This window comes from Macrotis lagotis, chromosome 1 (assembly GCF_037893015.1).
Source record: "Macrotis lagotis isolate mMagLag1 chromosome 1, bilby.v1.9.chrom.fasta, whole genome shotgun sequence".
NCBI lineage: Eukaryota > Metazoa > Chordata > Mammalia > Peramelemorphia > Peramelidae > Macrotis > Macrotis lagotis.
In genome coordinates this window covers 881,163,834-881,176,193 of record NC_133658.1, presented here as the reverse complement: position 1 = coordinate 881,176,193, position 12,360 = coordinate 881,163,834, and the positions used below count along the sequence as shown (strand labels likewise).

General features: G+C 45.6%; 2 protein-coding genes across 3 annotated transcripts in view; both read left to right on the top strand.

Annotated features, from left to right (window-relative positions):
- Positions 1 to 6,184, top strand: part of PLOD1 (procollagen-lysine,2-oxoglutarate 5-dioxygenase 1) — a 43,402-nt gene extending 37,218 nt beyond the window's left edge. Inside the window, exons 17-19 of the mRNA XM_074218422.1 lie at positions 1,107 to 1,253; positions 4,104 to 4,229; positions 5,278 to 6,184. Coding sequence (XP_074074523.1) covers positions 1,107 to 1,253; positions 4,104 to 4,229; positions 5,278 to 5,433 — 429 coding nt within the window. The 3' untranslated portion in view covers positions 5,434 to 6,184. The remainder of the gene's footprint in view (positions 1 to 1,106; positions 1,254 to 4,103; positions 4,230 to 5,277) is intronic.
- A 4,330-nt stretch (positions 6,185 to 10,514) lies between these two features.
- Positions 10,515 to 12,360, top strand: part of MFN2 (mitofusin 2) — a 32,344-nt gene continuing 30,498 nt past the window's right edge. The window contains exons 1-3 of one of the 2 annotated variants that reach the window (XM_074218420.1): positions 10,516 to 10,609; positions 11,065 to 11,186; positions 11,430 to 11,521. The gene's annotated coding sequence lies outside the window, so the exon portion shown is untranslated. Of the gene's footprint in view, positions 10,610 to 11,064; positions 11,187 to 11,429; positions 11,522 to 12,360 lie in introns of both variants that reach the window. The other variant, XM_074218421.1, reaches the window with a different exon arrangement.

The following is a 12,360-nucleotide window of genomic DNA, read 5'->3' as shown; positions in this document are numbered from 1 at the left end:
CTGGAGTCAGGAGTACCTGGGTTCAAATCCGGACTCAGACACTTAATAATTACCTAGCTGTGTGGCCTTGGGCAAGCCACTTAACCCCGTTTGCCTTGCAAAAAAAAAAACCTAAAAAAAGAAAAAGAATTATATCAAAACAAATGAGGGGCAACCTGATTCCCCAAACAACTTGTAGGGTATGTTGGGGTCAGGACAGCTTCTATAATCCCATACCATGAAAAATGACATCAATAATGTTGACCCAAAAGTCTGCACAGAGTTTTCAAATGTGCATTTTGAAGATGAGGAAACTGAGGCAAACAGGGTGAAATGACTTGCCCAGGGAGGGCAGATTTGAACTCAAGTCTTCCTAACTCTAGGCTTGGTACTCAACCACTGAATCACACCTAACAGCTCTAGGGAAAGATTCTTGCATGTATTTTGCAGAGGAGAAAATTGAGGGAAAGGGAAATTTAATCAAAATTATACCTTTAAGACTGACCTCCATATCTTGCCTAGGCTGGAAGTCCAGTAGCCTCTCTTGAAGTTGATTACTGATTAACCCCTGAACTTTGCCTTGCTCTGTTCCCGATATCTATCTTTAGGCAATTTGATCACCCCCTGCTCCCCAGAGCTGCCCTATTACTTAGTGTGGACATTTGATTGTTTTGCTCACTGTGGCTCAGAACTCTTGAGTTGAGTTCAAGAAACCTACCAGCCTTGCCTCCCCCAGGAGCAGGAATTACAGATGTGTACCTCTAGGCCTGGACTTTTTTTTCCCTCCTGACTTTCAAGATAGAATTCTTTTCATTCCTTCCTCTCATTCAAATGTATAGGAATGTGGGGTAATTATATGTGTCTGTCTACATGGAAATGCATGTAGATCTCCTATCGAATTTGATCTATCTATACTGTGGTCCATTTTGAGATCATTGAACCTAACCAAATCTTGGTTGCCATTAGTAACTGTTAGATGCTTTGAGATCAGTAAAAAAGGTACAATCTAGACATGTAGATATTGGTTTGGTTACTGAAGCAAAAATAGGTGCCACTCTAAAAGTACAAGGGGTGTTGGGGTTTATTTTAATTTAACTAATTGGTATCCTCTGGTAACTGAATTTCAGGACAACCGAATTCAGGGTGGTTATGAAAATGTCCCGACAATTGACATCCATATGAACCAGATCAAGTTTGAGAGAGAGTGGCACAAGTTCCTGGTGGAATACATCGCTCCCATGACTGAGAAACTCTACCCCGGATACTATACCAGGGTAAGAACAACTGACAAGACCCAACCAAGAAGGTCCACCACAGCTTGGGCCCAAGAAGCTGCTAAAATAATGTTCTGGGGAGACTCAAGAGATTGGGGAAGAAGGTTGAATATCAGACCATCAGGGTGGAATTCCTTCCTTCTCCAATCCATACCAAGCAATGAGAAGGATGTGACTTCTTCCCTCCTTCTAGGAAAGCAAAAATAATTTGGTTCTTTTCAGTATTCTCCTGACTATGAACAGATCCAAATACTTCTGGGGGCCTCTGGATGACAGCAAAATTGTCTGAGTTTCCCCTTCAGGTTGGGAATACCCAGAAGGTGACTCAGCATTGAGTCTGAGAACAATTTTCTTGGTCTGATCTGATGTGTATTTTTTTATTTTTAATTTTTTTTATTTCTTTAAGATAATGAGGTTAAATGACTTGTCCAAGGTCACATAGCTAAGCAATTATTGTCTGAGGCCACATTTGAACTCAGGTCCTCCTGATTCCATGGCCAGTGCTCTATCCACTGTACCACCTAACTACCCCTTGATCTGCTATTTGAAAAGTTTACCCCATGCCCTTTAATTAAAATGACTCTAAAATCAATCCAAGGGTTTTTTTTAATTATAGGCACAGGACTTTGCATACAGAAAGTGCTTAATAAATGAGCTTCATCTCTGAAAGGATGGGATGATCTGGATGACCTGGAAGGTCTGGCTCTAAATCTTTCTGTGAATTGAATTGAATTTTCCCATTTGCCCAGTCTCATCTCTTGGTCTTATTTGCAAGGCTGAGAGATTGTCCCTCCTATCTCAGGAAGGAGAACACAACATCCTCCTAGGGAGAATGATGCTGCAATCCTAGCTGTCTGGTACCTCTACCTGCAGCAGAGGAGAAGCACACTTCCTCTTTAGAATGTCATCATATCCCAGGAAGTCAACAAGACCTCAGAGGATTAAGCAAGCCAACCTCACTGCAATTCAATTAAGCAACTAGTTATTTTTTAAAAGCTTTTTAAAAAATATCACCTAAAATTTCCCCAGTATCTATCTCCTTCCCTTGTTCCAATGAGCCATCCCATAAAACCAAGAATATTTTTAAAGAAAAAAATTAGAAAACATATCAATACTTCAAAAAAAATCTGGCAGTCTCTATAATATTCCATATCTGTGGACCTTCCACTTCTGCAAAGGGCTACTCTTCTTTTTTTTAAAATCTTTATTTATTTATTTATTTGTTTATTTTTGAATTTTACAATTTTTCCCCTAATCTTGCTTCTCTCCCCACACCCCGCCACAGAAGGCAGCCTGTTAGTCTTTACATTGTTTCCATGCTATACTTGATCTAAGTTGAATCTGTTGAAAAATAAATCATATCCTTAAGAAAAAAAATAAAACGTAAGAGACAGCAAAATTATATAATAAGATAACTTTTTTGTTTTGTTTTGTTTAAAATTAGAGGCAATAATCTTTGGTCTTTATTCAAACTCCACAATTCTTTCTCTGGATACTTCTTATCTCTTCTTTAGGCATCATGTTCTGCAATTTTTAAAGAAGCATCTCCTTTGTGCCAGTCTTCCCAAGAATTCAAAAGAAAAAAAACTGAAACTGGGACTTAATACAGATACACAGACATAAAGATAGAGTATTGATAAATGGGGGAATCAGGGAAGTCTTCCTGGAAGAGGTGGTACCTGAACTGAGTCTTGAATCAAAAAGAGGAGGAGACCATAAGTCAGCAAGTCCTGTCCATGGTATCTCCTAGGGGCAGGTCACTGGAGGGGGAATGCCGAGCTATCCATGAGTAAATGCAACGTTGGTATGACAATTAGTAGAGAGAGAGAGAGAAGCAGCTAGGTGGTGTAGTGTACAGAGCACTAGGCCTGGAGTCAGAAAGATCTAAGTTCAAATTTGTCCTCAAAAACTTATTAGCTATGTGACTTTGGACAAGTCACAACCCCTCTATTTATTTAGTTCCTCATTAGGAAAATGGGGACACACCAGAAAAAGAAATGGCAAAGCAAGCCAGTATCTTTACCAAGAAAACCCTATGGCCATAGAGTCAGACACAACAAGAATCTACCCAAGGCTGCAATAGAAAATAGCTCCAGGGGGGTAGGCTTCCCAGATGAGGTCCTCACATGCCAGACTGAGGAGTTGAGGCTCTGGATTCAATGCCTTCCAACCATGTTCTTGTGATTCCTATGCAAAAAATCAGTAGGGGAATGCTTCACCCCAGATCCTTTGTAGTGGAACTCTAAGGATCCATTTAGGGAGCTCTAACCTTCCTTTGAGAAATGGTGGTTTCATCTATAAACCTTCTTGAATCTGTTTCTGTCCCTAAAGTTATCCACCTGTCAGATTTCTGAGGGCCAGGGCTCATTCTCACTTGGGAGAAGCATGAATTCTTTGTATTTGATGATAGCTACCTCTTTTCAGTAGCCAGGGATATCCTGCAGAGTGGTCCCTCTGCGTCCATGGTCACTAGGCTTCAGCGTTCCAAGCCCTGACTCTGGGCTTCCCAAACCTCAGCCATAATTTTATTTCCCCAGAAAGAGGGTCCCTCCTTGAAGAGAGGGACTATTTGAATTGCTTTTTCACCGTGTCAATAATAATAATGTTTGTTGATTTATTGATTATTGAATGGATGGTAGAAAGGAGACCTCTGTGGTCATTGACATTTCTGATCCTACTCTTTCCCCTACTTTCTATAGCGCCTCTCCTAGAAATGTCTGTTGACTGAAGTTGGACACATTCACCCCACAAAAGTCAACACATGACCAAGAGGTCATGGGATCTATAACTGGAACTGTGTCTAGAACTGTGTTAGTGAGCAATGCTTTCTCTCCTTACTCTCACTCCTAGGCCCAGTTTGATCTGGCCTTCGTGGTCCGCTACAAGCCAGATGAGCAGCCCTCCCTGATGCCACACCACGATGCATCCACCTTCACCATCAACATTGCCCTCAATACGGTGGGCGTGGATTACGAGGTGAGAGCTTCCTGCAGACATAACTCTGATAGGAAGGCAGTAGTGTCAGAGGTCCATCCGAATATAGCTTTGGATGCAGGATGTAAGGGCAGGAGATACTTGGACCCCTGTGTCAGATAAGGGCAGATAAATACAAAGCAGACTGGGTGCAGAAGGACTGGGAGTGAAGGCCTTCGATGGGATTAACCAGGAAAAGGTAACATGTCAGAGTGGATGGAAGGGCCAATTTTAGAGCAGTAAATCGTTTCCATCATCCATACTCATTGTGTGACCCTGGGCAGTTCACTGTGGAGCAGCTAGAGGCTATGATGAGGAGTTATGAAGACCTAAATTCAAGTCCTTCCAAAGACATTTACCTGTATGACCTTGAACCTTGATCCCTTACTTTCTGTAAAATGAGCATAATAATAGTGTCTACCTCCCAGAATAGTTGAGAACCAAGTAAGTTAACTTCCCTGGAGCTCTTTACACATCTTAAAATGCTATCTAAATTTATTTTATTATTATTATTGTTATTATTACTATTACTATTATGATTTAATTGCTAGTTCTACTTAATCTCCCAGAGAATCTTGGCAATTCTCTTAAGACTAGTTACAGATGGATTGTCCATCTGCCCCCACTGGAGTTCTCTACGCTAGTGGAATCGTTGGTCAGGACATCCCCCTCAAACTTCTCTCCCCCCAAAAAAAATCCATCAGGGCTTTCTAAAGGGAGGAAGATAAAGGCAGGAGTTTAGAAGGAGAGAGAGATGGAAAATTGGGAAAACATGGGTGTGACCTGATGGGTCACAGGAGGCTTAGAGTCCAGAAAAAAGGATCTGAGTTCCCCAGGCTTCTGTGTAGCTGAGTGGTCTCTTCTTGTACCTAGTCACACTTGTCAGGATGTGAAAAGATAACCAAAGGCCATGGGATCTCAGAGGAGGGAGGGATCCCCGAGGCCTGGGATGGTCCAGCATTCTTATATGGGGTGGGACTTGAGATAGGCCTTGTAGGAGGGTTTGAATTGGAACTTCTTTCCCCACTGATGCCCATTTTGTGTTTCCCAGGGAGGAGGCTGCCGGTTCATCCGCTACAATTGTTCCATTAGAGCCCCCCGGAAGGGGTGGACCCTCATGCATCCGGGGCGACTTACCCATTATCATGAAGGACTCCCAACCACCAAAGGAACTCGATACATTGCTGTCTCTTTTGTTGACCCTTAAGAGACCAATCTTTGTCACTGTGGACCTTTCCCTTTTTCTGATCAGACCAAGGGGTCTCCATGATTGATCCTTCACAAACTTCAACTGAGCTTCAGAGCTCCTCTCATCCTTCTTTGACATACAAGCCCAGGATGGGAATCGGAATGGACTGCCACACACTCAGCGCTCACACCATTTTCCACAATGCTGTGGCCTGTTGGCTCTGGGAGCTGCCCTTTGCCTTAAGACTGCCCTTCCCCAACATTGTCTTCCTGAGTTGCTTTCCTCCTATTCCTTAGGAACTATGTCCCCCAACTCTGCTGGGGATGCTGTGGAGCTAAGTAGACTCCAAGAAGTAGACCCCAGTGCTAAGCTAAGGCCAAAAAGGGAGCTCCGGGATCAAGACTGAAACTTGGAGTGCCTCCTGGCCCAGGAGCCCCACTCCTGAGCATCACTGGCCCCTCACATCCTCCCTCCCAGCTCAGTCAGCCCAGTCCTTGACTTCCTGCTTCCCCTCACAGACCAGATCTGATGTGGAGCATCAAACCCATCATTAATCCTCTTGTCCAAGGATGGGTCTACAAGTTCATCCCTTCATCAGTCCTGGCCTGAATCAAGGGGATAGGCAGGCAAGAAATGTATTTATGTTTCAGATCAGTCCCTGTGTTGGCTGGTATCCTTGGAAGAATGGGGGACCTGGGTTTTGGGTTTATACACATACACACACACACACACACACACACACACACACACACACACACACACTTCCATTTTCATTCATTCACACTGGCTGGCTCTTTGGCGGACATAGACAGTTCAAAACAAGAGTTTTTAACATTAAAATGGAACAAAACCAATACTAATGAGATCTGAAAGTTTATGTGTGTGTGTGTGTGTGTGTGTGTGTGTGTGTGTGTGTGTGTGTGTGTGTATGCTGAGGATGTTATTTGAGGCAGTTTTAAAAAGCAGTTGCTATGCTAGGGAGTTAGGGACATCCAGGGGAAGTCTTTAATCCCTCGAGTTTGACCTCAGGAATGCAGCCATCCCAAAAACAATTCTTGGCACCAATGTCAGAGACAGGATGTTATTGCACTAACTGAATAATTAAGTTCAGCTACTACTGAAGCACCATCTGCTAGTTTTCTCCTCTGTAAAGTGAGGGGGGTGGTTGAACTAGATAGCCCCTCGGGTCCCTTCCAGCTTTAGTTCTATGATGCTACAAATCACTCTAAATGTCCTGAGTCTCAGGTTTCTCAATGGTAAATAATTAATAATAATAATAATAATAATAATAACAGCATTTCTATGGTGTTTGCTATGTGCTAAGCATGTTATGAATATTATCTCATTTGTTCCTCACAACAACCAATGGAAGAAAGTGCTGCTATTATCCTCATTTTAAAGTTGAGAAAAATGAAGCAGACAGAGGTAAAATGATTTGCTTAGGGTCTACTGGGGTCCGAAGTTGGATTTGAACTCAGGTTTTCCTGGCTCCAAGTGCTGCATTTTAAGGTCCCTTCCAACTTTAGAAAGAATCTTTTCTGTAATTCAGTCTCCTCACTTGTAAAATGAGAGATTTGGACCAGATGGTTTCTGAGCCCCATCTGGCTCTAGAATGATGAGCTGGAAGGGACTTCAGGGGTGGCTATAAAGTACAGCTTGTCCCTGACCAAGAATTCCTCCTCCACATTCATGGCAAGCTTTCATTCTTCCAGTCCTTCACCAAGGATTTTCCACATCACGCCTGGATAGCTCTGGTTATTAGAACATTTTTTCTGACTTCAAACCAAAATCTGTCTCTCTGGGCATTCTACTCATTGTTCCTACTTCGGCTTCTAGGGCGTAGCAGAACAAAGCTAATCCTGTTTACCCACGATGACCCTCCCAGGGTCATCATTTATTTATATAGAGAAATATAAAGTGTCACTATTCTTCCCTCTCCCACCAATCCCTCACAATCTTTTTAGGGGAGGGAAACAGAAGGATGATTGGAAATGATGCCCTCCCTGATCCCAGGCATCTCACAGCCTGAGCCCTAGCTCTTTCCATCAGGTCTCACTTTCCCCTAGAAAATGACAGGTGAGCAGGAAATTCTTTCCCTTTGTTGGAAAACTTAAGCAGCAGCAAGTCTTTGTGTATGTCTAAAAGCTCTATCAATATTTAGCTGGGTAACCTTCAGGAAGGGGCAACTAGGTGGTGCAGTGGATAAAGCACCAACCCTGGAGTCAGAAGGATCTCAGTTCAAATCTAGATTCAGACATTCAACACTTAATAGTTGGGTGACCTTGGGCAAGTCACTTAACCCTGACTGTGTTGCTTCCAGGGCCATCTCTAGGCAGTTTGATTCAGGTCTGGTCACTGGACTCAGCTCAGAGGAGAAAGTGAGGCTGGTGACTTAGCACCGCATCCCCTCACTGAAATCTTATTCAAAGGCACATTTGTGGCATCACCTCCCTGAAGTCATGGTCTTCTTCAAGAATGAAGGACAAGGGGTGGCTAGGTGGTGTGGATAAAGCACCAGCCCTGGAGTCAGGAGTACCTGGGTTCAAATATGGTCTCTGACACTTAATAATTACCTAGCTGTGTGGCCTTGGGCAAGCCACTTAACCCCATTGCCTTGCAAAAAAATAAAAAATAAAAAAAAAAGAATGAAGGACAAAACAACTATCTTTGGGGAATGACTTAACTAACCTCTTTGATATTTAAGAATTTCATCTGTAAAATGAGGATAATAATCTAGGATCTGCTAGAAGGCTAAGGCCTGAATTAGATGGTCTTTTGAAATGAAACTAGGTGATTGGTCAGCTGGCTATTTAGGCTGGGTCTCATACTGGCAACACCCTGGTAGGGCCATCTGAGACCATTGGGTCATCATTTTTAGCTCTCTGTAGAGCTTATTGTTTTATTCTACACAGAAAGTGGATCAAGCTCAAGGGAGCTGATTCATCCTGAGCAAACTCACAAGGTCCTGATTTCTAAACCAGGGTGGCAGGTCATGAAGTGGGAGCTATCAATATCTAGCCAGATAACTGCAGGGGAAGGGAGACCAGATCAGAGGTCAGAAAGGTAAGCATAGGATTATGAAACCAAGGGAGTGAGATATTTCTATCAGCAGTAGTTGATTCATCATCTTCATTTTAAAAAATTTTGTTGATAATATTTTTAAATTGTATATACATTCCAATGACTCACCCTCCTCCCTAGAAACCTCCCTCATAACAAGGAAGTCAAGGGGAAAAAAAATCAACAATAGTGTCTCAAAATGTATGTCTTATTCAACAATTGTAAACCACCACCTCTTGCAAAAAGCATCACCATTGGATGTTCTTCTCTTCTTTGTGGCTATGAAATCACAGGGCTTAGACCTTGAAGGGAGACTCTTTACAGATGAGGAAGCAGAGGCTCAGGAAGACAGACCATCTCTTCCCGGGTCACACAGGTAGTAAATAACAGAACCAGGTTTCATATCCCGGTCATCTGCCACAATACCCAGGATGCTTTCATCATGTCAAGCCTATAGTTTGCCCAGATGATAAAAAATAGGCATCATTTCTAGGTCTGCAGAGAGCTTTGTGCCCATATCTCGTTTGATCATGATACCCAATCATTAATTGAATATATAATATATTTTGGGGTTTTTTGTGGCAAGGCAATGGGGTTAAGTGGCTTGCCCAAGGCCACACAGCTAGGTAATTATTAAGTGTCTGAGGCCGGATTTGAACTCAGGTACTCCTGATTCCAGGGCTGGTGCTCTATCTATTGTGCCACCTAGCCATCCTTAAATATATACCATATGGGGTAGCTAAATGGTATAGTGAATAGAGTGCCAGGCTCAAGGTCTGGAAGACTTACTGTCCTGAATTCAAGTCTGAATGGACACTCACTCATTATGTGACCCTGTACAAGTCACTTCACATATTTGCCTCAGCAAATGATGAATCAGTCTGTCAAGAAAACCCCAAATGGGGTCACAGAGAGTCAGGACATGACTGAAAGGACTAAACAATATAATATAGACTATCAGATGGTACAAAATTATATACAATACTATAATGTATACTATATATATATATACATATATACATAGAGAGAGAAGTTTATATCTATACCATAGCTTATAGTATATGTCATGTACAATCTATAATATATATGCTATAATATAGCATATCATATAGAATACATACTATATAATATGCCATATAGCACATATATGCTATGTAGTATATGTATAATCTATGCCATATAATATGCTATAATATAGTGTATATATACTACATAATGTGCCATATAGCATATACATGCTATATAGTGTGTGTATGTATGTACAATCTATGCTATATAATATGCTATGTATAGTAGGTGACATATACTACATACTGTGCCATATAGCATATATATGCTATATAGTGTATGTATGATATAGACTATATAATGTGCTATATATAATATAATATAGCATATATACTATGCCATTTTGCATATCTATACTATAGTGTATGTATGATATAGACTATATAATGTGCTATATATAATATAATATAGCATATATACTATGCCATTTTGCATATCTATACTATAGTGTATGTATGATATAGACTATATAATACGGCCTGTATGACATTATATGGTAACCATTATGTACTTGCTGCAGATAGAATCATTTTTGAACGCTTGTCCCCATTTCACAGGGCTGCGCCTGGGCCGGGGGTGGGCCGGTCGGGGCGGTCAGGGGCAGAGCCTGCATTTGAACTTGGGTCCTCCGACCGCGCGGATCCGCACCGACTGTCGCGCGCCGAGTACAGGCGCGGAGCTTTGCGCCCAACTCCCCGCTCCGGGGCGGCGGGGGGGCCGCTCGCCTCCCCGGGCTGCCTCGCCCTTGACCGTCGTCCCCGCGCGCCCTGGGGCCCCGCCCCTCCCTGCCCCGCCCGGAACTACGACTCCCAGCATGCACAGCCGTGACGTCACCCGGCAGGGCCCGGCGGAGCCGCGGGGCCGGCCCAGGGGCGGCGCCCGGCGGGCGCTAGGGTCACTCCGGGCGCTCTCGGAGGTCTTGGGGAGCTTCCTCCTCCCGGGAGGGCAGTGGGGGCGCGGGGGCGTGGGGGCGGGGAGCGAGCGCCGCGCCCCTCCCCTCCACGGCCTGACGCAGCCTGATGACGTCACGGCGCGGCATGGCGGCGGCGGCTCCCAGAAGGTGAAGGTGAGTGAGCGCGGGCGGCGGCGGCACCGCGGGGCAGGACCCGGGGGGGGGGCCGGGCGGCGCGGGCGAGTGGGGGCAGGGCCGGGCCGAGCCCCCCGCGCCCCCGCCCGCCTCCCCCGGCCCGGCCGCGCCCCTCCCCCACCGAGGCCCGCGCGCGGCGGCAAACCCAGCCCCGCGAGTGCAGGCGCCCTCCCCGGGCCAGACCCCCCCCCGGAAGGCCCCTCCCCCGGGCCAGACCCCCGGAAGGCCCCTCCCCCTCCCCGGGCCAGACCCCCGGAAGGCCCCTCCCCCTCCCCGTGCCAGCCCCCTTTCCTTGGCGCGTGCCAGCCCCTGCCCAGGTGCGCCGCCGCCCGCGGTGGCGCTCCCCCGGGCCCTGCCCTTGCCCCCCACCCGGCCTGTTGGCAGTGCCCTCGCGGGGGCGGGGCTGTTGCTGACGCCCCCCTTCCTCCCCACAGCGGCCGCGCCCGGGCGGAGCCCGCAGCTGCCCCGTGCCGGGGATGCCCGCGCCTCCCCCTTCTTGCCCTGGCCAGCGGAGTCCGTGATGCCAGCCTTGTGAGCCCAACCATCTCCCGAAGAGGTGAGTCTCGGGGCGAGCGCACCCCCGAGCCCCGGGGGTCCGACCCAGGCCGTGCCCCCGAGGCCGGGCCGGTGCCCACGGCCTGTGGCCAGGTGAGGCAGGCACGCGTCCAGAGCCAAAATAAAGACTCTTCGGGAAACGGCGCTTTCCCAGCCTCTCTTCATCTTCTCCTTGTGTTCATTCCCTGGAAGAACTCTCCTTCGCCTCCGTTCTTTTCATTTGTTTTCCGTTTTAATTTCTCAGCTTCTCCTTCTCAGTATCAGTTACATTGGTGGACGGCCCTGTGGATCCTTTTTTCCCCTTTTCCTGCTAGAAGTTGTTCTGCATAAAACTGGGTAAGAAAATGGTGTGAATTCAAAGCACACGAGGGACTTCGCTTCATTTCCCTCCTCCCTCCCCAGCTGTTTAACCAATATCTGAAATTCAGGGATGAGCTGACGGTGATTCCTGGGAGCAGATCGTTCGCATAGCAATTCGTTCTAATAAAGCCCTCTTAAGGGGAGTTGAAATGGTCTTGAATCAAGACTTTAAGAAAACTAGGGGCGGCTAGGTGGTGCAGTGGATAGAGCACCGGCCCTGGAGTCAGGAGGACCTGAGTTCAAATCTGGCCTCAGACACTTAATAATGGCCTAGCTGTGTGACCTTGGGCAGGTCACCTAACCCTTGCAAAAACCTGGAAAAGAGAGAGGACTTTATCGTGTAAGCAGTGTGACCGCTCTTGGTCTCTAGCTATAGCAATATATGGGAATAGTGATTCCTAAGCATTATGAACAGATCTGCCCCATCTATGATTTAGTACATAAATATACCCCTCAAGCAGGAGCAGGGTACCAGAGTCCACGCTGTTCTGCCAAAGCAACCATGGGCAAGACTCAAAATTCAATACATTTAGGAGCCTTTTAGGGGCAAATTAAATGTTTTACCACTTACAGCAAGCTAAAGATGTTATAAATATCCAAATGGTCCTTGGAAGAAAAGGTTCCCTATCCCTGCCCTAGAGGATGGTCCAATGTACATGAACTTAAATGATTTGCCCAGGGCCACACAGTTAAGTTCTAGTGGCAGATTTTGAATTCAGGTCTTTTTGACTCCAAACCCAGCATATTATCTACCACACCCAGGCTTTTCTCTCCTCCTGAAGTTATTTGGCTATTATCTGTTCTGTGCCAGAGCC